The sequence below is a fragment of the Triticum aestivum genome, chromosome 1A, assembly GCF_018294505.1.
Source record: "Triticum aestivum cultivar Chinese Spring chromosome 1A, IWGSC CS RefSeq v2.1, whole genome shotgun sequence".
NCBI lineage: Eukaryota > Viridiplantae > Streptophyta > Magnoliopsida > Poales > Poaceae > Triticum > Triticum aestivum.
The window spans coordinates 516,547,253-516,574,708 of record NC_057794.1 but is presented as its reverse complement, the minus strand read 5'-3'; the positions used below and the strand labels follow the sequence as shown (position 1 = coordinate 516,574,708).

General features: G+C 45.3%; 1 protein-coding gene across 28 annotated transcripts; it reads left to right on the top strand.

Annotated features, from left to right (window-relative positions):
• The first annotated feature begins 17,058 nt into the window (after window positions 1-17,058).
• On the top strand, window positions 17,059-27,417 carry LOC123061686 (uncharacterized). Of its 28 annotated transcripts, none has more exons than XR_006429255.1 (12): window positions 17,059-17,942; window positions 18,045-19,133; window positions 19,230-19,282; window positions 21,308-21,392; window positions 21,486-21,551; window positions 21,669-21,777; window positions 22,177-22,374; window positions 22,465-23,065; window positions 23,750-23,815; window positions 25,916-26,233; window positions 26,319-26,631; window positions 27,036-27,417. XR_006429255.1 is itself a non-coding variant. In XM_044484888.1 (9 exons), exons 1-6 carry the CDS (start codon window positions 20,769-20,771, stop codon window positions 22,491-22,493), a joined length of 723 nt encoding a protein of 240 aa, XP_044340823.1. In that variant the 5' UTR covers window positions 20,461-20,768; the 3' UTR covers window positions 22,494-23,065; window positions 25,922-26,233; window positions 26,319-26,631; window positions 27,036-27,417. The 28 variants fall into 28 exon arrangements, 6 of the variants coding, with proteins under 6 accessions (XP_044340823.1, XP_044340832.1, XP_044340841.1 ...); XR_006429251.1 differs by having other exon boundaries at window positions 18,040-19,133; XR_006429257.1 differs by having other exon boundaries at window positions 17,928-17,942; window positions 19,073-19,133.
• Window positions 27,418-27,456: the final 39 nt, after the last annotated feature.

Genomic DNA, 27,456 nt, shown 5'->3' with positions numbered 1-27,456 from the left:
TGATCACGGGATGATGTGTTACGGAACGAGTAAAGAGACTTGCCGGTAACGAGATTGAACAAGGTATCGGTATACCGACGATCGAATCTCGGGCAAGTACCATACCGCTAGACAAAGGGAATTGTATACGGGATTGATTGAGTCCTTGACATCGTGGTTCATCCGATGAGATCATCGTGGAACATGTGGGAGCCAACATGGGTATCCAGATCCCGCTGTTGGTTATTGACCGGAGAACATCTCGGTCATGACTACATGTCTCCCGAACCCGTAGGGTCTACACACTTAAGGTTCGATGACGCTAGGGTTATAAAGGAAGTTTGTATGTGGTTACCGAATGTTGTTCGGAGTCCCGGATGAGATCCCAGACGTCACGAGGAGTTCCGGAATGGTCCGGAGGTAAAGATTTATATATAGGAAGTCCTGTTTCGGCCATCGGGACAAGTTTCGGGGTCATCGGTATTGTACCGGGACCACCGGAAGGGTCCCGGGGGCCCACCGGGTGGGGCCACCTGCCCCGGGGGGCCACATGGGCTGTAGGGGGTGCGCCTTGGCCTACATGGGCCAAGGGCACCAGCCCCTAGAGGCCCATGCGCCAAGATATAGGAAAAAGGGGAGAGTCCTAAAGGGGGAAGGCACCTCCGAGGTGCCTTGGGGAGGATGGACTCCTCCCCCCTCCTTAGCCGCACCCCTTCCTTGGAGGAGGGGGCAAGGCTGCGCCTCCCCCATCTCCCCTGCCCCTATATATAGTGGAGGGGAGGGAGGGCATCCATACCTGAGCCCTTGGCGCCTCCCTCCCTCCCGTGACACCTCCTCCTCTCCCGTAGGTGCTTGGCGAAGCCCTGCAGGATTGCCACGCTCCTCCATCACCACCACGCCGTTGTGCTACTGCTGGATGGAGTCTTCCTCAACCTCTCCCTCTCTCCTTGCTGGATCAAGGCGTGGGAGACATCGTCGAGCTGTACGTGTGTTGAACGCGGAGGTGCCGTCCGTTCGGCACTAGGATCATCGGTGATCTGAATCACGACGAGTACGACTCCATCAACCCCGTTCACTTGAACGCTTCCGCTTAGCGATCTACAAGGGTATGTAGATGCACTCTCTTTCTACTCGTTGCTGGTCTCTCCATAGATAGATCTTGGTGATTCGTAGGAAAATTTTTGAATTTCTGCTACGTTCCCCAACAGTGGCATCATGAGCTAGGTCTATTGCGTAGATTCTTTGCACGAGTAGAACACAAAGTAGTTGTGGGCGTCGATATTGTTCAATATGCTTGCCGTTACTAGTCTTATCTTGATTCGGCGGCATCGTGGGATGAAGCGGCCCGGACCAACCTTACACGTACGCTTACGTGAGACCGGTTCCACCGACAAACATGCACTAGTTGCATAAGGTGGCTGGCGGGTGTCTGTCTCTCCCACTTTAGTCGGATCGGATTCGATGAAAAGGGTCCTTATGAAGGGTAAATAGCAATTGGCATATCACGTTGTGGTTCATGCGTAGGTAAGAAACGTTCTTGCTAGAAACCCATAGCAGCCACGTAAAACATGCAAACAACAATTAGAGGACGTCTAACTTGTTTTTGCAGGGTATGCTATGTGATGTGATATGGCCAAAGGATGTGATGAATGATATATGTGATGTATGAGATTGATCATGTTCTTGTAATAGGAATCACGACTTGCATGTCGATGAGTATGACAACCGGCAGGAGCCATAGGAGTTGTCTTTATTTATTTGTGACCTGCGTGTCAACTTAAACGTCATGTAATTACTTTACTTTATTGCTAACCGTTAGCCATAGTAGTAGAAGTAATAGTTGGCGAGGCAACTTCATGAAGACACGATGATGGAGATCATGATGATGGAGATCATGGTGTCATGTCGGTGACGATGATGATCATGGAGCCCCGAAGATGGAGATCAAAAGGAGCAAAGTGATGATGGCCATATCATGTCACTATTTGATTGCATGTGATGTTTATCATGTTTATACATCTTATTTTCTTAGAACGACGGTAGTAAATAAGATGATCCCTTACAACAATTTCAAGAAGTGTTCTCCCCTAACTGTGCACCGTTGCGACAGTTCGCTGTTTCAAAACATCACGTGATGATCGGGTGTTTTATTCAGACGTTCAAATACAACGGGTGTTGACGAGCCTAGCATGTACAGACATGGCCTCGGAACACACGCGAAACACTTAGGGTTAACTTGACGAGCCTAGCATGTACAGACATGGCCTCGGAACACGGAGACCGAAAGGTCAAGCATGAGTCGTATAGAAGATACGATCAACATGAAGATGTTCACCGATGATGACTAGTCCGTCTCACGTGATGATCGGACACGGCCTAGTTTGACTCAGATCATGTAATCACTTAGATGACTAGAGGGATGTCTATCTGAGTGGGAGTTCATAAGATGAACTTAATTATCCTGAACATAGTCAAAAGGTTTTTGCAAATTATGTCGTAGCTCACGCTATAGTTCTACTGTTTAGGTATGTTCCTAGAGAAAAATTAGTTGAAAGTTGATAGTAGCAATTATGCGGACTAGGTCCGTAAACTGAGGATTGTCCTCATTGCTTCATAGAAGGCTTATGTCCTTAATGCACCGCTCAGTGTGCTGAACCTCGAACGTTGTCTGTGGTTGTTGCGAACATCTGACATACACGTTTTGATAACTACGTGATAGTTCAGTTAAACGGTTTAGAGTTGAGGAACCAAAGACGTTTTTGAAACATCGCGAAACATATGAGATGTTTTGAGGGCTGAAATTGGGATTTCAGGCTCGTGCCCACGTCAAGAGGTATGAGACCTCCGACGATTTTCTTAACCTGCAAACTAAGGAGAAAAGCTCAATTGTTGAGCTTGTGCTCAGATTGTCTGAGTACAACAATCATTTGAATCGAGTGGGAGTTGATCTTCCAGATAAGACAGTGATGGTTCTCCAAAGACATTGCCACCAAGCTGCTAGAGCTTCGTGATGAACTATAACATATCAGGGATAGATATGATGATCCTTGAGGTATTCGCGATGTTTGACACCGCGAAAGTAGAAATCAAGAAGGAGCATCAATTGTTGATGGTTGGTGAAACCACTAGTTTCAAGAAGGGCAAGGGCAAGAAGGGATACTTCATGAAACGGCAAATCAGCTGCTGCTCTAGTGAAGAAACCCAAGGTAAAACCCAAACCCGAGACTAAGTGCTTCTGTAATAAGGGGAACAACCACTGGAGCTGAATTAGCCTAGATACTTGGTAGATGAGAAGGCTGGCAAGGTCGATAGAAGTATATTGGATATACATTGTGTTAATGTGTACTTTGCTAGTACTCCTAGTAGCACCAGGGTATTAGATACCGGTTCAGTTGCTAAGTGTTAGTAACTCGAAACAAAAGGCTACGGAATAAACGGAGACTAGCTAAAGGTGAGCTGACGATATGTGTTGGAAGTTTTTCCAAGCTTGATATGATCAAGCATCGCACGCTCCCTCTACCAAAGAGATTGGTGTTAAACCTAAATAATTGTTATTTGGTGTTTGCGTTGAGCATAGACATGATTGGATTACGTCTATCGCAATACGATTATTCATTTAAGGAGAATAATGGTTACTCTGTTTATTTGAATAATACCTTCAATGGTCTTACACCTAAAATGAATGGTTTATTAAATCTCGATCGTAGTGATACACATGTTCATGCCAAAAGATAGTAATGATAGTACCACCTACTTGTGGCACTGCCACGTAAGTCATATCGGTATAAAACGCATGAAGAAGCTCCATGTTGATGGATCTTTGGACTCACTCGTTTTTGAAAAATTTGAGACATGCGAACCATGTCTATTGGTGTATATGCATGAAGAAACTCCATGCAAATGGACCGTTTTGACTCACTTGATTTTGAATCACTTGGGACATGCAAATCATACCACATGGGCAAGATGACTGAAAAGCCTCGTTTTCAGTAAGATGGAACAAGATAGCAACTTGTTGGAAGTAACACATTTTGATGTGTGCAGTCCAATGAGTGCTGAGGCATGCAGTGAATATCGTTATGTTCTTACTTCACAGATGATTCGAGTAGATGTTGAGTATATTTACTTGATGAATCACGAGTCTGAATTATTGAAAGGTTCAAGTAATTTCAGTGTGAAGTTGAAAGATCGTCGTGACAAGAGGATAAAAGATCTATGATATGATCATAGAGATGAATATCTGAGTCACGAGTTTGGCACAGAATTAAGACATTGTGGAAATTGTTTCACAACTGATACAGCCTGGAACACCATAGTGTGATGGTGTGTCCAAACGTCATAGTTGCACCCTATTGGATATGGTGCATACCATGATGTCTCTTATCGAGTTACCACTATCGTTCATGGGTTAGGCATTAGAGACAACCACATTCACTTTAAATAGGGCACCACGTAATTCCGTTGAGATGACACCGTATGAATTATGGTTTAGAGAAACCTAAGTTGTCGTTTCTTAAAAGTTTGGGGCTGCGACGCTTATGTGAAAAAGTTTCAGGCTGATAAGCTCGAACCCAAAGCGGATAAATGCATCTTCATAGGACACCCAAAACAGTTGGGTATACCTCCTGTCTCAGATTCGAAAGCAATAAGGGATTGTTTCTAGAATCGGGTCCTTTCTCGAGGAAAAGTTTCTCTCGAAAGAATTGAGTGGGAGGATGGTGGAGACTTGATGAGGTTATTGAACCGTCACTTCAACAAGTGTTAGCAGGGCACAGGAAGTTGTTCCTGTGGCACCTACACCAATTGAAGTGGAAGCTTATGATAGTGATCATGAAGTTTCGGATCAAGTCACTACCGAACCTCGTAGGGTGACAAGGATACGTACTACTTCAGAGTGGTACAGTAATCCTGTCTTGAAGGTCATGTTGCTAGACAACATTGAACCTACGAGCTATGGAGAAGCGATGGTGGGCCCAAATTCCGACAAATGGTTAGAAACCATAAAATCCGAGATAGGATCCATGTATGAAAACAAAGTGTAGACTTTGGCAGAACAACTCGATGGTCGTAAGGCTGTTGAGTGCATATGGATTTTGAAAGGAAGACAGACAATGATGGTAAGTGTCACCATTGAGAAAGCTCGACTTGTCGTTAAGATGTTTTTCGACAAGTTCAAGGAGTTGACTACGATGAGACTTTCTCACTCGTAGCGATGCTAAGAGTCTGTTGGAATTATATTAGCAATTATTGCATTATTTATGAAATCTTGCAGATAGGATGTCAAAACATTGTTTCCTCGACGATTCTTGAGGAAAGGTTGTATGTGATACAACCGGAAGGTTTTGTCTATCCTGAAATATGCTAATAAGTATGCAAAGCTCCAGCAATCCTTCTGAGGACTGGAGTGAGCATCTCGGAGTTGGAATGTATGCTTTGATGATGATCAAAGATTTTGGGTGTATACAAAGTTTATGAGAAACTTGTATTTCCAAAGAAGTGAGTGGGAGCACTATAGAATTTCTGATGAGTATATGTTGTTGACATATTATGATCAGAAATGACGTAGAATTTCTGGAAAGCATATAGGGTTATTTGGAAAGTGTTTTCAATGGAAAACCTGGATTAAGCTACTTGAACATTGAGCATCAAGATCTATAAGGATAGATCAAAACGCTTAATAGTACTTTCAAATGAGCACATGCCTTGACGTGATCTTGAAGGTGTTCAAGATGGATCAGTCAAAGAAGGAGTTCTTGCCTGAGTTGTAAGGTATGAAGTTAAGACTTAAAGCTCGACCATGGCAGAATAGAGAGAAAGGAACGAAGGTCGTCCCCTATGCTTAAGACATAGGCTCTACAGTATGCTATGCTGTGTACCGCACCTGAAGTGTGCTTTACCATGAGTCAGTCAAGGGGTACAAGAGTGATCCAAGAATGGATCACAGGACAGCGGTCAAAGTTATCCTTAGTAACTAGTGGACTAAGGAATTTTCTCAATTATGGAGGTGGTAAAAGAGTTCGTCGTAAAGGGTTACGTCGATGCAAGCTTAACACCTATCCGGATAGCTCTGAGTAGAGATACCGGATACGTATAATGGAGCAACAATTTAGAATAGCTCCAAGTAGAACAGTTATTTGGAATAGCTCCAAATAGAACGTGGTAGCTGCATCTAGGAGATGACATAGAGATTTGTAAAGCACACACGGATCTGAAAGGTTCAGACCCGTTGACTATAACCTCTCTCACAAGCATAACATGATCAAACCCAGAACTCATCGAGTGTTAATCACATGGTAAATGTGAACTAGATTATTGACTCTAGTAAACTCTTTGGGTGTTAGTCACATGGGGATGTGACCTTGAGTGTTAATCACATATCGATGTGAACTAGATTATTGACTCTAGTGCAAGTGGGAGACTGTTGGAAATATGCCCTAGAGGCAATAATAAATTGATTATTATTATATTTCCTTGTTCATGATAATCGTTTATTATCCATGCTAGAATTGTATTGATAGGAAACTCAGATACATGTGTGGATACATAGACAACACCATGTCCCTAGTAAGCCTCTAGTTGACTAGCTCGTTAATCAATAGATGGTTACGGTTTCCTGACCATGGACATTGGATGTCGTTGATAACGGGATCACATCATTAGGAGAATGATGTGATGGACAAGACCCAATCCTAAGCCTAGCACAAGATCATGTAGTTCGTATGCTAAAGCTTTTCTAATGTCAAGTATCATTTCCTTAGACCATGAGATTGTGCAACTCCCGGATACCGTAGGAGTGCTTTGGGTGTGCCAAACGTCACAACGTAACTGGGTGGCTATAAAGGTACACTACGGGTATCTCTGAAAGTGTCTGTTGGGTTGGCACGAATCGAGATTGGGATTTTGTCACTCCGTGTAAACGGAGAGGTATCTCTGGGCCCACTCGGTAGGACATCATCATAATGTGCACAATGTGACCAAGGGGTTGATCACGGGATGATGTGTTACGGAACGAGTAAAGAGACTTGCCGGTAACGAGATTGAACAAGGTATCGGTATACCGACGATCGAATCTCGGGCAAGTACCATACCGCTAGACAAAGGGAATTGTATACGGGATTGATTGAGTCCTTGACATCGTGGTTCATCCGATGAGATCATCGTGGAACATGTGGGAGCCAACATGGGTATCCAGATCCCGCTGTTGGTTATTGACCGGAGAACATCTCGGTCATGACTACATGTCTCCCGAACCCGTAGGGTCTACACACTTAAGGTTCGATGACGCTAGGGTTATAAAGGAAGTTTGTATGTGGTTACCGAATGTTGTTCGGAGTCCCGGATGAGATCCCGGACGTCACGAGGAGTTCCGGAATGGTCCGGAGGTAAAGATTTATATATAGGAAGTCCTGTTTCGGCCATCGGGACAAGTTTCGGGGTCATCGGTATTGTACCGGGACCACCGGAAGGGTCCCGGGGGCCCACCGGGTGGGGCCACCTGCCCCGGGGGGCCACATGGGCTGTAGGGGGTGCGCCTTGGCCTACATGGGCCAAGGGAACCAGCCCCTAGAGGCCCATGCGCCAAGATATAGGAAAAAGGGGAGAGTCCTAAAGGGGGAAGGCACCTCCGAGGTGCCTTGGGGAGGATGGACTCCTCCCCCCTCCTTAGCCGCACCCCTTCCTTGGAGGAGGGGGCAAGGCTGCGCCTCCCCCCTCTCCCCTGCCCCTATATATAGTGGAGGGGAGGGAGGGCATCCATACCTGAGCCCTTGGCGCCTCCCTCCCTCCCGTGACACCTCCTCCTCTCCCGTAGGTGTTTGGCGAAGCCCTGCAGGATTGCCACGCTCCTCCATCACCACCACGCCGTTGTGCTGCTGCTGGATGGATTCTTCCTCAACCTCTCCCTCTCTCCTTGCTGGATCAAGGCGTGGGAGACATCGTCGAGCTGTACGTGTGTTGAACGCGGAGGTGCCGTCCGTTCAGCACTAGGATCATCGGTGATCTGAATCACGACGAGTACGACTCCATCAACCCCGTTCACTTGAACGCTTCCGCTTAGCGATCTACAAGGGTATGTAGATGCACTCTCTTTCTACTCGTTGCTGGTCTCTCCATAGATAGATCTTGGTGATTCGTAGGAAAATTTTTGAATTTCTGCTACGTTCCCCAACAATTAGGCTGAGTGAAGATGTACTTGAGACTCTTGTGGTCAGTGAAGATGTCCACTTTTCTTCCCAATAAGAGATGTCTCCAAGTCAAAAGAGCATGCACAACTGCCGCCAACTCGAGGTCATGAGTGGGGTAGTTCTTCTTGTTGGGCTTCAACTGGCGAGAGGTATAAGCCACAACTTTCTTCTCTTGCATCAACACTGCACCAAGACCTTGAAGAGAGGCATCGCAGAAGACCTCGAATGGTTTGGATTCATCAGGGGGAGTCAGAACTGGAGCAGTGACTAATTTCTCTTTCAAAGTGTTGAAAGCGATGTCACATTCAGGAGACCAAACGTACTTCACGTGCTTCTGTAGAAGGTTGGAAAGCGGCTTCGCGATCTTTGAAAAGTTCTCAACGAACCTTCGACAGTAACTTGCGAGACCAAGGAAGCTGCGGAGTTGCTTCACGTTCTGGGGTGGTTCCCAATTCACAATTGCAGACACCTTCTTAGGATTCACCGCTATGCCCTTGGCAGAGATGATATGCCCAAGATAGAGAACCTCATCGAGCCAAAACTCGCACTTTGAGAACTTGCCGTAGAACTGATGTTCCCTGAGCTTATCGAGCACCAAACGCAAGTTCTTGGCATGATTTTCCTTGTTCTTCAAAAAGACCAGAATGTCATCGAGGTAGATCAAGACAAAGTCATTTGTGTAGGCGTTGAAGATGAAGTTCATCATACGAGAGAAAGTCGGAGGAGCGTTGACGAGGCCAAAAGACATGACAATGTATTCATATGAACCATAGCTTGTTCTGAAAGCCGTCTTGGGGATATCTTGCTCACGAATTCAAATCTGGTGATAGCCCATACGAAGATCAAGCTTGGAGAATACTTGAGCACCTTTGAGTTGTTCAAACAGCTCGTTGATGTTGGGAAGTGGGTACTTGTTCTTGATAGTCTTCTTGTTCAATGGACGGTAGTCAACACAAAGTCGGTCTGTTCCATCCTTCTTCTTCACAAAAAGAACTCCACAACCCCACGGAGAAGAACTAGGTCGGATGAGACCCATTCGCTCTTGAATATCGAGTTGCTTCTTCAGCTCCTTCAACTCTTCAGGTCCGAGCTTGTAAGGACGTTTGCAAACAGGTTCCGTGCCAGGCTCAAGATCGATGATGAATTCAACTGGCCGGTGCGGAGGCATTCCTGGAAGCTGTTCTAAAAAGACGTCTTGGTATTCGCAAACGACTGGAATTTGAGAGATGGCATCCAGTTCACCCTTCTCATTGAGAGAAAACAGACGGATGGTATCGTCATTAGCGGCAAAGACAATTACATCCTCAGACGAATGAGTCAATTGAATCTGCCTGACAGCACAATCAAGCTGAGCCTTGTGCTTAGAAAACCAATCCATTCCAAGAATAAGATCAATATCCGAGTTACCAAGGACCATTGGAGTGGATAGAAACTTGTAGTCGCCCAACGTGATAGTAACATCCGGGGCCATAGCGCTTGCATTCATGAATTTACCCGGAGAAACAACGGATAACTGTCTAGGCAATTCTTGTAAAGGCAACTCATGCTTAGAAACAAATGGTCTCGAGATGAAACAATGCGATGCACCAGTGTCAAAAAGAACTTTTGCAGGAATATCGTTAACAGGAAGGTTACCCATGATGACATCTGACGAGTCCTCTGCCTGATCTGCATTCATCAAGTTGACCTTAGCAGACTTGGGGTTATGCTTGACCACAGCTGTACTTGCCGATCTCACAGGAGGAGAAGGAGGGAGATGCCTCTGATTGAAGCATTTGTTGGCATAGTGACCCTTCTGTTGGCACTTGTTGCACGTGACCTCTGAAAGCGGACGGTGATACGGAGCACTTGATCTTGGAGCTTGAGACGAAGTCTTGTTCTGAAAGCCAGGGTTGGGTGGGTGGTAAGATCCACTGCCACCTTTGCTCTTCTGCTGATAAGGCTGACGGAACGGAGGAGGAGGAAGCCAATACTTCTGCTGCTTAGCCACTTGAGTTGAGGAAGAAGGAGTTGCATCTCTGACTCGCTTCTTGGAAGCATCGCACTTCAGTTGAGCAGTCTCTTGCTTCATTGCCATGTTGTAAAACTCATCGTACCTCTTGGGCTCAAAGAGGACAAGAGCTAGCTGGATTTCTTCTCTGAGACCACCCCTGAACTGGTATATCATGCTCTTCTCATTAGGGACGTCCTGCTTAGCAAAACGGGCGAGCTTCTGAAACATATTGTTGTACTCATAAACAGACATCGAGCCTTTGCTTCAGGTTGCGGAATTCCTCACGCTTGCTTTCAACCACGCTCTGAGGAATATGATGAGCTTTGAAGTCTTGACGGAATTCATTCCAGGTAATCACACGGCCTCCTCTGGAATCTTTGTACTGCTGAAACCATTCTGCAGCTTGGTCTTTGAGCTGGAAGGAAGCGAACTTGACAAAGTCCTTAGGCCTGACGTTACTGCACTTGAAATGCTTGCATATGTCCACGAGCCAATCATCAGCGTTTGTTGCCTCAACACAATTGCTGAAGGTCTTTGGCTGGTTAGCAAGGAACTGGTTGAGTGTAGCAAACTGATTCTGATTGTTGCCTTGGCTCTGGTTCCCTTGGTTGCGCTCTTGAAGAAGTTGCATGATCAGCTGCGTGTTTGCATTGGTAGCGGCCATCACAGCTTGCCATGCCTCCGAAGGTGGAGGTGGTGGTGGCGGATCAGGATTCGGAGTCGTGCGCGTTGGAGGAGCCATCCTGAAGATGTTGACATCCATTAGCACATTGACAAACAAATATTGAAGCTGAATCAAACGGGTTGAGATTGCAACATATAGTCTTCACATCCGAACAAAATGAACGAATGCATTCCAATTGAAATGGTCACATATCCATAAATTGAGAAGCCACTTAGAATTGAGGTAGAAGAAAAACAAGAAGGTACAGAACAAGAACGAATACTCGGTAAGGATCACCCAATCTCAAACCAAATATTCGTGGAAGAAGAACTAGAACTACAAGAATTCCCACCTATGAAACTCCCGAACCTTTCCGGTTATGCAATCAGGTGTTGGGGATACAGGGGAAGCATAATATCTCACCCAAATCTAGCAAATCCTACATCCAGCTGTATCCATCCTTCAACACATAACCGAGAAAAAACTTCGGAAATCGTCTACCTCAACCTTCGAAAAGCATCCGTTATACAAGTTATGGCAATACTCCCGAACTCCCGCCCCAGTACTGGGTGGCGTCGAGGTTATCTCACCAACAACTGCATAAAAGAAATTTTCGATGTCGGCGAAACTAAACTCAGGTATTCCAGAACTGCAACAATAAAATTGTGACGACAACACCTCGGAGCTCAACTCCTCGGGACACTGCCACAACCCCTAAATGTTAGGAGGCACCAAGAACAATGTTCTCGTCACAAAACCATTGGAACGATTCCAAGATACCCGCGTGATCCTAAATTTTTTTTAGTGAAATTTGAGAAGAGAAGAGTCAAAACTCTACGTCAGGATGGCTTACCAGAGCGATGAAGGGACTGGGGAGTAAAAAGAATTCCTAAATCTCCGATATATATAATTCCTAAATGACTCAAAACATTTTTCTAGACTCAACAAAGCCAGCTATTCGATCAAGCAGGGGGGCTCCTAAGGTCGGGGAATGCTCTGATTACCAACTTGTAACGCCCTCGATGCGGCTATATCTCCTATGTGTCGAAGCACGACTTAGAGGCATAACCGCATTAAAAGCAATGTCGCAAGTAAGGTAATCTTCACAACAACCCATGTAAATAGATAAAAAGGGGAAAAGATACATAGTTGGCTTACACTCGCCATGTCACACAAATACATGAATAACATTACAATCATCCAATACACTCATGGTCCGACTACGGCACCAAAATAAAAGATCAACCCCACATGCGACACGGTCCCCGATCGCCCCAACTGGGCACCACTACTGATCATCTGGGAAAGACACATAGTAACGACGAGAGTCTTCATCGAACTCCCACTTGAGCTCAAGCGCATCATCTGGAACGGTATCATCGGTCCCTGCATCTGGTTTGGAAGTAACCTGTGAGTCACGGGGACTCAGCAATCTTGCACCCTCGTGATCAAGACTATTTAAGCTTATAGGTAAAGGCAAGGTAATATGTGGAGCTGCAGCAAGCGACTAGCATATATGGTGACTAACCTGTTCGCAGAAGAGAGCGAGAAGAGAAGGCAAAGCACGAACGAAGAACTATGATCAAGAAGTGATCCTAGAACAACCTACGTCAAGCATTACTCCAACACCGTGTTCACTTCCCGGACTCCGCCGAGAAGAGACCATCACGGTTACACACGCGGTTGAATCATTTTAATTAAGTTAAGTTTCATGTTATCTACAACCGGGCATTAACAAATTCCCATCTGCCCATAACCGCGGGCACGGCTTTCGAAAGTTCAAATCCCTGCAGGGGAGTCCCAACTTAGCCCATCACAAGCTCTCACGGTCAACGAAGGATATTCCTTCTCCCGAGACATTTCGATCAGACTCGGTATCCCGGTTCTACAAGACATCCTCGACAATGGTAAAACAAGTCCAGCAACACCGCTCGAATGTGCCAACAAATCCCGATAGGAGCTGCACATATCTCGCTCTCAGGGCACACTCAGATGAGCCAGACGTCGGGTAGGCCAGCCCAGAGTTGCCCCTGGTAGCCCCGGACATCGTTCAGTTGGACCAACCCTTAGAGAAGCACTGGCCCGGGGGGGTTTAAAATAAAGATGACCCTTGAGTCCGCGAAACCCAAGGGAAAAGGCTAGGTGGAAAATGGTAAAACCAAAGTTGGGCATTGCTGGAAGAGTTTTATTCAAGGCGAACTATCAAGGGGTTCCCATTATAACCCAACCGCGTAAGGAACGCAAAATCCGGGAACATAACACCGATATGACGGAAACTAGGGCGGCAAGAGTGGAACAAAACACTAGGCAAAAGGCCGAGCCTTCCATCCTTTACCAAGTATATAGGTGCATTAAGATAAACAAGATAATATGGTGATATCCCAACAATAAACAATGTTCCAACAAGGAACGATCTCCAATCTTTACCTGCAACTAACAATGCTATAAGAGGGGCTGAGCAAAGCGGTAACATAGCCAAACAACGGTTTGCTAGGACATGGTGGGTTAGAGGTTTGACATGGTAATTTGGGAGGCATGATAAGCAAGTGGTAGGCATCGTAGCATAGGCATAGCAAAAGAGCGAGCAACTAGCAAGCAAAGATAGAAGTGATTTCGAGGGTATGATCATCTTGCCTGCAAAGTTGTCAGAGTTGACTTGATCCTCGTAAGCAAACTCAACGGGCTTCTCATTAGCGAACTCGTCTCCCAGCTCTACCCAAACAAGACAAACAAGCAAAAGGAACACAATCAACCACGTGCAATGCTCAAACAACATGATGCGAACATGGTATGCTATGCGGGATGCGATATGTGATGCATATGCAAGATTTGACACAGAATGATTGAACATAGCCTCAACATGGAAATCCAAGAGTGCCACTAGAAAGGTGAGGTGATTTCGGTTGAAACCGATATAAAGATCACCTGAATCGGATGCACGGTTTGGAAATGGCAAGCAAAACAAATATGGCACCGGTCTGCGATAATCAGCAAGTAGCCATCTAAAAGCATCAAGATAATTATGCTACAGCACTCAAACATGACAACAAAATACATGGCAGGGATCCACTCATGATGCTTGACAAAAGATGAACACTGAGCTACGGCCAATTCATCCATTAACAGGTTCAAACAAGTATGGAAAAAGTGCAAATGATAATAGGTTTCAGACTTAGTGAAATTAACACAAGTCTGGAATTTAACATCAGGTAGCACACTTTGGAGCATGAAAACTATATGATACAGGAACTTAACATGGCAAAGCAAGGCATGGCATGAAGCTACTCAAAGCACTTAAAAAAGGTCCCTTAGTGACCTTGAGCCAAAAGGGATCAGAAAATACAATTGCAAGCATGTGAACATGGCAAAAACATAATCAGATTACAGAGTTAAGTGAAAAACTGAAGCATGCAAATCTGTTAACGAGTAGGCATGTTCACGAGCTCGATGCACTCACTACCGAGCATGCATGTCAAACTAAGCATACACCCATCAAGGATACATGGCATAGAAGCTAAACATGGTAAGAACAACAACATATCAGGCACGGATCAATAGCAACATCCTCGGCAAAATCGCTAACAAGTCAACAATCTGCCAGGATTCACGAAATAGCAAAAGTAGAGCTCGATTGACTCAAGCTAGGGTGCTCCATAATTGCAAACAAAGACATGGATGGATAGAGAACCACATTGTTAACAATTCATCCTTAAAGATGGCATGGCATATAACAAAACACATGTAGAGCTCAGGAGCATATCATGCACACATTAATCATGTCAAAAATGACAAATATCTATTTGATGAAACAGATCTGACAATTTTATCACATAGCCCTCTTCCAACAGCATTTCGGGCATCAAGATGAGCTCAAATGAAAAATGATGCAATGAGATGAAATGATGTACTCTCCGAGACGAACATTTTGATATGCTACACGCGCAAATCGGAGCTACGGATGAGGAGTTACGACATGATGAAAATAGCCAAAAAATTAGGGTTTTGGGGAATAAAGTCAACCGAGTGGATTTTAGATCTGAGATCCAGATCGGCGGCACGGACGTCGAGGTTTGTCGGCGCCGGAGTCCTGTTCACCGGACTTGACGGGAACGGAGGAGACGGCGGCCGGAGCTTCGGGGAATGCCGGAGGAGCTCGCGGGGCGCTCGCCGGCGCCGGGCGGCGAGGTTGCTGCGGTGGGGCGGCGAGGTGCGGCCGGCCGGCGATGGTCGGCGGTGACCGGAGCGGCAGAGTCGCGGCAGAGGCGGCCGGCGTACGGGACGAAGACGCGGCGCGGCGAGGGCCTCTCGGGCGCGGGCGGCGCTGGGGAAGAGGAGGCGAGGCCCGGTCGCGGGGGCGGAGAGGGCCCGCCCCGGGCTGCGGCGGGCCGCGGCGGAGGAGGCCGACCAGGGACACGTGTCGCGCTCTGACAGGCTGGGGCGCGGCGGCGGATTTCATCCGCTAGGAGACGGACATGTCCGGTGGCGGCGGGTAGAATTTTTAGGGTTAGGGTGCGAGATGATCCGCAAATTTTTGAGGGAGAGACCTTTTTATAGGTAGGAGGAGCTAGGAGACTCCAAATGGAGTGCGGTTTGCGGCCACGCGATCGTGATCGAACGCTCTAGACGATAGGAAGGGTTTTTGTGGGTTTTGGGCCAAATTGGAAGGGTGTTGGGCTGCAACACAAACAAGGCCTTTTCGGTCCCTCGGTTAACCGTTGGAGTATCAAACGAAGTCCAAATGGTACGAAACTTGACAGGCGGTCTACCGGTAGTAAACCAAGGCCGCTTGGCAAGTCTCGGTCCAATCCGGAAATGTTTAACCCCCACACATGAAGAAAGGTAGAAAGGGGCACCGGAGGAGATAGGAGCACCGGAATGCAAAACGGACAACGGGGAAAAAGCTCGGATGTATGAGACGAACACGTATGCAAATGAAATGCACAAGATGACATGATATGAGATGCAATACAAAGGTAACAACACACGGAGACAAAAACCCGAACCCGAGGAAAATAAAATAACTTAGTGTCGGAAACGGCAAGAGTTGAGATACATATAAGGGAAGTTACATCCAGGGTGTTACAACGCAAGAGAGGGAGGTGACCATCACGCCGAGTAGCCAGCGAGGGAGCTCTTCGGAGCAGAGGTGGATGAAAATACGTGCGACTGAAAAATTGAAAAGAAAATACTTTTTAAAAGAAATGATATTTGGGGCTCTCTTGTGGACTAGCTGACCGTCAATATATTCTTCCACTCTATATGTTACCAGTGTCGTTGGTGTGAGACACAGAGGGGGTGGGAGGGATGGAGAGTTGAAAGAGTACGACGACGGCGCATCTTGCTTGAACTGGGTGAAGGAGGGGCCATGTCTTGTTCGCTCCACACATCGGCTATGGAGAGAGAGGGAGATAGAAGCATGTGATCATGCCTAGGATGACCATGTCCTTAGTCCTTCCATACCCCACTTTCATGTGGCTACTCCCCTCTGTTGTACCATCTCTTCCCCGGCTTCGGATGCCCCAATACTGGTCCTCCTTGAGGTTGTGATGTTGGTGTCAAGGGAAGCATGGCTGCGTTGATGCAGTCGGCTTGCTCCTACTGTTGACGACAATGTTAACAAAAGAACATTGTAAACTCTTTATTTTCTAACCGGACATCTTATCTTTGAAATGGGCAAGTATAAAATATGAATTCATATTAAGACAATGAAGAATTTAACGAACTGAGAGATATAGCTCAATATTTCACCACGACAGATAAACTCCTCAATATCACGTGAACTTTGATATTTCTTTATACCCGTTGCAACGCACGGGCTCTTTGCTAGTATAATCTATCCCTAATAATAAAGCACGGATTGACTCCGTGGGTTCACCATCACAATACGCTTCTTCCCGTAAGTTTACGCTTTTAGTTTTTTTCACCTATATTATATGTTCTACATCCAAGGTGGTACTATTCTTCTTATCATCGAAATTTCGTCCGCTCAGATCGAACACAAGAGACCTACAGCATACTGGGCTTCAACGTGTTTGGCCCAACAAACAAATCGAACACGCAGTCCTCCTATTGTTCTAGTTAAACCGAATCGAACACGCAGTCCTATTGTTCCAGTTAACCCGAATCGGCACGAGCGATAAAAAAACCGACCCAGAAGCCCACGACCTTACCCCCCATCTCCGCCAACAGTGCGCCACCGCCGCGCGCCGTGACCACCGGCCCCCGCCCCTCTGCCGCGTGCCGCCACTGCCGGCCAACGCCGTCGCGCCCACCCCTACCCGACGTGCCTCCATCCCTGCGATTTTCCACCGCCGGCGACAATCAAAGCCGGATCCGAACCTTCCCCAACTCATCTTTCCCCTGCTCCTCTGTCGCTGCCGCTCTCCATCGGCCGACCAACTCCCTCGAGTCAGCGCCATCTCCTCCATCTGGTTCCTGCTCGATCTCCTCCAGGTACAGATCCTCCACAATCTCGCGTGACGGGAGAGGATCCTCCGTGTGCTTCTTGTCGGGCGACAGCGCAGCCCTGCGCCCCTGACGCCGCCGCTCTTCCACGTGAGGAGATGCTGCCTGCGGCTCGGCCGCCCCAACCCTAGGGCCGACGTCGTGGTCATCGTCAAGATCCCCTTCCCCTCTGTCAGCCATCTTCTCCTCCCCGGTCGACGTCGTCGCCTTCGAGGACGAGGACGACGGTGGTGGCTGCGCGCTTCCCGTCGGCGGATTCCACCACTACCCCCAGGTTGGGACTGGTGCGCGGGCGTCGACATCTGTGTGCCCGAGATCATCAGAGTTGCATCAGGCTGGCGCACATCCTCCGCTACACCCCGACGCTGGATGCATCGACCTCATCCCCTTGCCGCAGGAGATAGAGGGCCCCCTGGACTGGGACACCGGCGAGATGGAGGGCAACTTCAGCGCTGACCAGAGAGCCAAGGTGGTGGCCGTGCTCTACATGGTGCCCGGCGACCTTAACGGCCAGTTCCACGCCAAGAAGATGGGCTACCACGAGATGGTCCTGCTCCGCCCCCAGGGCGCCGCTGAGGTGGTCGTGCTGGCTGCCGAATTCGATAATACTCATATTTCATCCCCTGCGTCAGCTCATTGGCGGAGTTCTTCTCTACAGGTAATTGCAAAAGCTCGAGTCTTTGTGTCTTTTACTGTTCTGCCGTACAAATATAATTACAGTAGCATCATTAATTGGATCAGCACTTGCATGTTAGGTCAGTTTCATCTTGAGACCTCGGATGTTTCTCTTGTGAAACCATATCTGGGTCTGTACAACAAGATATTGGATCAGAATGCACATTGACTAGATATGTGTTGAATATCAGAGACAATACAAAATCGAGTCCAGTACATCTCAGATTGTTGTCTGGTTTATTTTGGATAAATTGACATCATCCTGGTATTTATATTCAAAGAAGGATAAATTAACCTTATCCAGGTACACATGAGTATTTATATTCATCACAGATTGTTCACATTTAACTTCAGGTAGCAGAAAATCATGCAGCACACACGTTCCATTAGCCACCTACTTATGCTTGCATATCTTTCCGCGGAGTACTGCACATCCTGATCTGCGTCTACTTGACGAGCTGATGCCACAGATCATGTCGATTTGGTTACCATTGAGTAGTTGGAGAGCTACCTTAAGACACACGATGTACCAATGGTAGTCATATATATCTTATAACAGGGCTTTCCTTGATCAGTGTTGTATAAAGATATGGCCACTGAATTTGGCGTGCCTGCCTCTTTGTTTTTCCGAATAATATGAGAACTTCTAGCCTTCTAGAACAAGCATAGTAGCTTATTTTAACTTTGTCTAATAAATATCCTATATGGTCAATCTAGGATGATATTGGCAGCTCTCCATTGTACTCTGTCCATACTACTTTTGCCTTTTTTTTCTTCTGACTCTATTGCTCTGCTCCATACCACAACTCTTAAATTGGACTTTTCGAACATTTGACAAACATTAGGAAATTCAGTCCTGGTACATTTCCTAGAACCGTGACATTTATTTCTTAGTGGATTTTAAGTTTCAGTCACCCCTATGGCTATTTTAAGAAAGAAAGAAAATATTAGGTTATCAAGAATTTCGCCTCTCCCATCTCATTGTGATTGTGAGCATGCTCTTCACCTCTGCCATATCATTACCAGTATGCTCTTAATGCACTTCAGCAAGTTCAAATTTCAGTGCGTACTGGAAATCTCTACCAACTTCTGAGCAATTCATTTTGTCAGAAGATGATAGTACACGACAGAACACGCCTGCTTCTAGCAAACTGCTGTGTTGTTTCCCTTGGAGGTTAGCTAGCCATAGATACTCGTCGGATGGAAAACTCATACATACAAACCTAGCCAACCATCGTGGACACCGGTTAATCCTATTTGGTGATTGTAGGAAAGTGACGATCTTTCAAGCCAACAACCAGGGGCATGAGTTCACGTCTTCAGGTATGTGTATGCACATGATCGTCTAAAGTAGATGTTTATACATCTCCTGGCCAGTTTGATATTTGGTCTCTCATACTAGGAGTCGTTAATAAGCTTCAACTAACGAGATGGAACGATATTGCTTTTTTAAGCACTTAACCACAGGAAGAAACTGTTTTGTGACTATCGGCATCGAATAGAAACGAATGAAGTATCGATACTAGAAAAATGGATAATCAGGTGTCTCTAACATGTGCTAGCATATATTGTTTGCATCTCAAGATGACCCGGTACACAAATTTTCTTTCTCTGCGGTACGATGATCTTAATAGATCAGTAACCTTTATGAGAAACAATATGTTTGTTATTTTGATTATCATGATGATCATCACTTTGTCAGGTACCAATGTATCTTTTGGACGTTGTATGTTTGTTATTTTGTCAGTATTATATATATTCTTGAACTTTATTATTGCTCACTATGATACATATAAATTCACTCGGTACAAAAATAGTAGTCTTGAAAATTTTGAGCACGCTGTTGCCTGGGTTGATGATTAGCTGAACAACTTTGTGGCCACTGCTTGCAACCGTGCCATTGACCTCCCTCAGGGTCGCCCTTCTCAACTGTAATCTCTGCTTGCCCAAGTTAAGCTCCTCCTTAGCAAGGGCCAATCTCGATGGTGGCCTTCCATAAAAGCACTAAACCTTACCACAAAGCCGGCTCTGTATCACATTATTTTTTGGATTTCTCCAGTTGCAACGCACAGGCAATTTTCCTAGTAAATAATAAAGCACGGATTGAGAGAGTGTTTGTTTCCAGGGATTTATTGGTTTAGGGACTTAAAAAAGTCCCTATAAGTTCCATCTAAACCAAACAGGAGGGACTTATAGGGACTTAAAGTGGGCATTTGAGACTTATGAAATAATACTCTCAAGAACGGACTTATAGGGACTTATAGTTGTAATATGGTCTTATAGGGGCTTATAAGTCTCAAGAACCAAACAGGTAAGGACTTATTAGGGACTTGAGACTTATAAGTTGGGACTAAAAAAAGTCCTACGATGACTTATTATATTATATGAACCAAACAGGGCCTGAGTCTCCGGGTTCACCGTCGTGGCGTTTTTACACAAAGCTCCCTGGTGTTTAAGGTATCCAACCCGCAGTCCCCCTAATAAGTCAATCGAATCGAACCGGCACTGACCAGAGAAAAGAAAAAAACTGCACAACGACCTTGCCCTCCATCTCCATCTCCAGCGCATCTCCATGCTATCGCGCGCCGCCGGCCCCCGACACGCCGCCGCGCACCGCCAACGCCCCTCCGCCGTGCGCCTTCCCCACCCCTGCGGCTTTCCACCACCAGCGACACTTGATGCCGGCGCCGCACCTTCCCCCAATCCCTCTCTCTCGCCACGACCCGACGCCGTCGTCCTCCACCACCAGCCCAGCCCCGGCGTGTTCCTTTTCCAGTGACGCTACTCACCTTCCCTCCTCTCTTGGCCGATGTCCAGTGCTCCGGCGACGGCAAAGACAGTTCCAAACCGCCTGCCTCGCCTCTCAATCACAGGTGAGCCGACGGGAGCTGGTTCCTTTCCTCCCCGACGCTCTTCTTCACCTGGCCGGAGCACCTGCTCCTCCCATCACGCACAGATCGACGGAGCAGTTCGATGGTCGTTGCCCAGGCTGCGTGCAGTTCAGTGCTGCTCTGCCCCCATTGACTTCAACCACCAACCCGCGAGGTGCACGCCATGTGTTTGCTAAAAAGACTCAGGTGCACGGCCATTTGTAGCTAGCTCATTCTTGCTATACATGTTTGAATATAGTCCACGCTGATATGTGTAGTGGTGTGCTCTTTTATTTATTTATATTTTCAAGGAAAAGAGCTGTGTCAGTTAATGTGCCAGCCATAGAACTGAACAAGTAAAATGAATATACAGCCACAATTACCTGCTCTCTAGCAATAATACTTTGTGGTTTACAGAGTTGACTTGAACTGTTGTCTAAAAGCCATGCTCTGATTTTTTTTCTATTTAATTTGATAGAGAAGAGATGGCTATTGATGAAGCCGAGCTTGAGCCTCTAGAATTTGCCGAGAAAATGCACACTCAACGGGAATTACAACAACAGGTGAAGCAAAAATGTTTTTATAGTGCCTCTTTCAAAGTATCAAACTTAACTGTATTGAAGATGCTAATTACATCGTTTTGATTGCTGTTACAGAAACTGGAGATGTTAGTTCAAATTAGAAAACACAATTCCGAGAGCCAATCTGTCATACTTGAGACTGTATGTACTCTATGCTTGCCCTCTCTCACTGAAACATACACAACTAAACTTTTGCTAAGTGTTTATGAGCAGAAGAAGCAATGCGTAATGCTTATCTCGACTTTATTGTCAATGCAGTTGCAGAGGCAGTTGGAGAGTGCTGATTTCGATACCAGTGCATCAATATTCACTCCGGAGCAGATCCAAGGGATTGTTGAGAAATACTCCAGTTCACATATTTCAAGAGGTGAGAGATTTATGTCGCATCCAGTCTTCTCCCTCTACTATAGCCGATGGTTGTATTCTGCCCATACACGAAGCATATAATTGCCATCCAGCTTACTTCATGTAATCTGCACTTTGCTCACTGAAAGACTACAAGTGTTCTAATTACATTGGCAGTGGCACCTGTTGAAACCGTCCGCCTGGCTCCCGCGGCGAACATCGCCGCCACCCCGCTATCGATTCCCACCCAAGCGGCTGGCCTCCTTGCGGTGGTGTTCTTCACCCTCTTTCATCACCATGAAGCAGATCGTCGTTGTGCCGCTGTCCGGCACTGGCTAGCTTGCAGAATTTATATAGGCCTTTCAATGTCCTCATTATCAAGGAGTTGTCTCAGAATCAATAAGCAAAGGCTAGCTTGCAGATGTGCAGATGGGGGACATGAAAGGAACGAAGGAAAGGGAACGGAACGAGCGAAGAAAGGCTGGGCTGGCTCCAATGGAGCTAGGACGGCGTGGAGTCAGCAGACGGGGGAGCGCAGGCGCTAGGCAGCGATCACGGGGCTCCACGTCTACCGTCGGGGCGGCATGCTCGATCTGCAGAGGACATGACGATGACAGGGGTATGTATCCCCTTGAAAGAAAATCAGTTCATAGAGCCTCTGTTTGGGTTTATTGTTTCTGAATTGTTGTCCCTGTTTCATGTTCACTAGAGAAACAAAAAGGTTACAAATTCATCTAATTTCAATGATCATGAAGAGGGGAACAAGTGATATGTATTCAAATTTGTGGTCTTTCGTCTGCCCATGATCTTTCTGTAGTACAAACATTCTTTTTCATATGCCTGCAACATTTGCGTTGAATTTATATGATGTTGCTCCTTAATTATTTACACTGATTGATGTACAGCAATATGAGTGCTGCCCTCTAGAGGAGCATCAAGCTCTAACACTATGCGCTTGCTCAAGTAGATCGAGAGCATCAACACCCGAAGGAGATATGGAGGGAGAGAAATAAGTATTATCCCCATTATTGCAATGCACAGGCTCTTTCTTTCTCGTTCTAGAATTTTTATAACTGCATTTGGGTGGACTATTTTGGTTTTTAAGTGACATTAATTACATTTCATTATGCTAATACTTACTTACCTTTTCTATTTGTTGAGACCAAATTTTGAGAATTAAACCAGTAGTGAATTCAATAGAATCTGAGACGCCTATAACCTTTGTGCAGGTCTGACATGAATAAGGCCGGTCGGTTTTGCAAGATTGAAAATGGTGTATCATGGCGCAACAATCATGATATCGATCAAATGTGAGGCCTCTTTCTAACAATCATGTATGACGGCCATTTTTTGTTTGTTTACTGTCTACTGTAGCATCACATCGCATATTTAAATACGAGGGGACACATTACAAAACAACCATACTGTATATCACTGTCCAGCACTTCACTTACTGCAACTTGATGGTCTACCTTCATCTTCATAAAGGGCCCATTTTTTGCATGCTATTATAGCTTAGAAAGAGCAATCTCCCCTGCTCTAACTTATTCTCTTAGTTGTCAGAGTGCAATTACTTTTACCATGAGTGAATATGTTCCCTTTTCTTCATTCATTTTGCTCAATATATACATGCAGGACTATGTTTTCTGAAGAATATCCAATAGTAAAGAGGGATTTGGCAGTTTACTTTACCTGATACATCAATCCCTTGCTCTAGCTGTTGTCTGTAGTGAAAAAGGGATTATTTGGCTTTTAGCCAATGTCTAACCAATTTATTAGAGCAACATATATATTAGTTGGGCCATCATACCAAATTACTTACGTATTTGTGCTCTTTTCTGTAGTTATTTTCTCCAAGCAAAAATCATAGGCCATGCCAACATATTTTACTGTGTCTATAACTACCTCCCTGTTGCCAACAATAGTCACTATAGCACTCTTTTACATGTTTCTTTCCACACCCTGTTTTGATTTCTAACTATCTTCTGACATAGGGACGAATCACATCACAAGAGATACAAGACCTGTTCCTGATTTACGAAAGACAAAACTTGACACTGGTACATCACTGGGCAGTGTGTTAAACTTTGCTATTTCATATACATGGAAAATTTCATTCAGATCTGAGTTGCAATCATGCCATGTATGCAAAGTGGTTTTTTTCTTCAAATTTCAAAGCACACACATGTATTTATTTTGTACCCGTTGCAACGCACGGGCATTTTTGCTAGTTATAGACAAACCGTCTAATTTGCATAGTAGTCCTTGTTGACACACGGTAAGGTATGTCTCCGAGAGCATTATTATAAGTTGGCTAAATTAAACAAACTGGGAAGCTGAATTCAACACACGAATACTGAAACCCGAAGCAAATTTGCTTTAGGCAGATAGCTTGAGCAGGAAGGTAGGCAATTATAGTAGGTGTGTTCTCACGATTGTGCCCTGCAGAGAACATGCAACAAAATCCAAGTTAGATCATGCCAGCACTTGAGAAAAGTGGGACACGTGACTTTAATACTAGGACTGCCTTAACCTTAGATTATTTCCAAAGCAAAATTATGTTGTTTTGGGCTGGCTACCATAAGCCTAAGTTATGTTTATTCTTGAGAAATTTGAATTAAATTTCCATAGCTGCGGGTTTATGAGTCTCGAAATAGCTTCTTTGAAAGGCATTATAAATCTCATCGGCAAATTAGCATATGTTTTACATGAGATGGAAGAGAGTACGTACTTGGGATAGATGTTTGCTGATCCAACTACAAGCCCGAACCACCTGCCTGCAGTAGTGGCGAAATGCTGAGAAGAGAATAAATGGATTCCTCATGCTCAAAAGCTTTGACGTCAAAACGAAAGAACCAATAGTTCTCAAGCTTCAATGCCGTCTCTACTACTTCTTTCAGTGCATTTTCCATTTCATGCTTCAGGAAAATGTTGATGTACTCTTGGTCCTCATCCATCATCCAGTTCATTTGTTGAATCACCACCCTTCTTATGCCTGGAGTATCGGAAGTTGGAGACTTGTACACTTCCAGTATCTTTGTAAGCATCTGGACGAACATATCGTCTGTAATCTCAGCACTCCTCAGCGCATCGGTGAACTGCTTTGCATTCCCGCTGATGCAAATTTGCATGCACAGGCCAATAAAGCTCTCCAGCAGCTTGCCTTGTTCAGTTATCAGCGCCTCTATCTCCTGTGTATACAGCGCATATAAGGATAATACTATTCCAACAAAATATAAATTTCAAAGGAAAACTAGTTGAATCGGAATAACAGGCCCTATGAATTTACTATGTTAAACAGGGAAGATGGAGAAATCTGTTTTCTTACATGACCAGAAGGTTCATCAGCACAACCTATCGCTTCTATTTTATCCGATGCAATCTTGATTGCTTCCAATACCTGTGACAGCATTCATATACTTGTCATCCCCAAAAATCAAATGTATACCAGTGAGTTTAAAATAAAATATGGATTTATCATGCAAGGGTGATATATATGTATATGCACCATTTCAAGCATAATATGCACGGGCGGCTCCAGGAATTTGCAACCGGGTATTCATGTGTATTCATTTTGCCAAAATCATTGCTGTTTTTCGAAAATTGTCACTATTTTGCCAAAATCAACACTGTTTTGTAAACATCATGGGTATTCACATGAAGACCCAAGAATACCCCTAGCGCCGCCCCTGATAATATGTCAAATGAAGATAAATAAAAACTACTCCTCTGTCCCATAATATAAGAGCATTTTTGGCACTACATTAGTGTAAAAAACGCTCTTATATTATGGGATGGAGGGAGTATATGCTTCAGCAGAAGGAAGTGTAAGATAACCAAAGCCAACCTTTTTTATTTTTCGCATATGGGTGCAAAATAGATAAAAGTTAATTTTCTGTTCCAAGATTTGAATCAGGATAGGTGCTGCTTAGCAGTTACCTTTGGTAGAGCTTTGTTGATTATCTCCAGCTGATCACCATATTCTGCTCCCCGGTAACTCCGCAGATTCTGCAGGAATTTTGCCACCATAATTCTATGCTCTGCAGACTCATCAGAGAGCAGCGAGACAATTCGCTGCATGCCTTCAAGCTTATTTTCTGACAATACTGGCTTGATGCTCCTTTCACTCACTATACTGAGCTCGCCGTTTTCTTTGGTAGGAGCAGTGAGCAATACCAACGCTTCGGCTGCCAACACTCTCATGGAGCTTTCTTGGACGTCATCAATTTCTTCAGCTAGGAGACCGATGAGTTTCCGGATGATTAGGTGTGACCTTTCTATCTCCTTTCTCGCAGTGTCATTTGAAGCTAGGCATGCAAGGATGTCTGCTGCTTGAGCAAGCATCTGTGGTTCACTTTCAGGATGATCTATGAAGAACTTGCCAATATTCCTTATGGTGTACATATTACTAGACACTTGGCACCTGAGCTCCTCGCCGGTCTCACCAGCTGTGCTCACAAGCTTGCGCAAGACTTCTAGTGAGTTTTCGACTATCTTTTTATCAATATCAAAATCTAGCTTTTCATCTTGGCAGCTTGTAATGTGTATGATCTTGGAGAGCAGGTTCTTGGCATTCTTCACCTCCGCACAGTTTTCTGGATTAGTCAGGAGGTTGTCGAGAATATCCACACCAAGCAATTTGAGCTCTTTGCTTGCACAGGTTGAATTGCTGGAACTTCCACTGGTCTTGGTCCTGCGTGCGCTAAGCAGTGAAGAAATAGATTGAAAAATACCAGGAAAGTTCTCGACTTGAAGGCCAGGTGCGAGCTCCAGCAGTATGCGCGCAGCATGCCCTCTGGTGTCTTGTTCCACCTCTCTGTCCAAGCCCATCATGTATACTGCTTTCTCGACGGTATCAAGAGAAGATCGAATCTTGGTGAGCACCTTTTCTTTGTAGCATTCATCTTCGTGTTCCCTGCTTCTGAGGAGGTGGTCAAGAATACGAATTCCCAGCAGCTGGTCGTCCAGTGGGTCAGAGTTCAGTAGCTGCTTTGCAAAGGAAACCAAGTCCATGTTGACTGCTTCACGAAGATCACCATTGATGCATTTCAGAACGCATGCCTGTAGATAGCGAGAAAGAGCTAGAAACCCCCAGATGTCTAGCTTGTACTTCATACAGACTAGAGTTATCCGTTTCAACGGGTTTGCCAGTATCCCAGTTAGGAAATAGAGAATGCATTGGCTGAGCACTAATGCATAGAAGATGTTCAGAGACCACCTAATGTTCTTATGATCATAGTTCCCTTGATTCTGTTGATCCACATAATCTTGCCTTTTCAGACGCAATGAAGACATAACAATGCAAGCAATGAGTGCGGCTAGCTGCACTTGTCCAAGGACACTTGAGAAGAGGACTGCAAAGCAAGATCTACCAGATATGAAGACACCTTTTAACTCGTGCAATGCCAGAAGCTTGTCACTTAAGGACTCTGCAGGGCTTGCATGCCTCCGCCAACTTCCACGCCCGAGGACCGCAATTTTTTCCGCTTTTATCATTGTTTCAGGTAGGCGAAGGAAGAACTGGTCCTCGGCTTTCACATTGTTAAAAAGCCTGCCAATTGAAAAACAAATTATATATGCAAAATAAAGCCGGGATCAACATATAATCATTGATGTAGTGATCTTTATAAGGTTGCCCATAATGAGAGTATTATAGCTAGTATCATGCATGTCAATTAGTCAATTTTAATAAGGTGACATA

Excerpts from the sequence above, each read along its gene's own strand:
- LOC123061686 (XM_044484888.1), top strand. The coding sequence starts at position 20,769 with ATGTCCAGTGCTCCGGCGACGGCAAAGACAGTTCCAAACCGCCTGCCT. Across the intron at positions 21,005-21,307 it reads TTCAACCACCAACCCGCGAG|AGAAGAGATGGCTATTGATG; the intron begins GTGCACGCCATG and ends TTAATTTGATAG. Across the intron at positions 21,552-21,668 it reads AATCTGTCATACTTGAGACT|TTGCAGAGGCAGTTGGAGAG; the intron begins GTATGTACTCTA and ends TTGTCAATGCAG.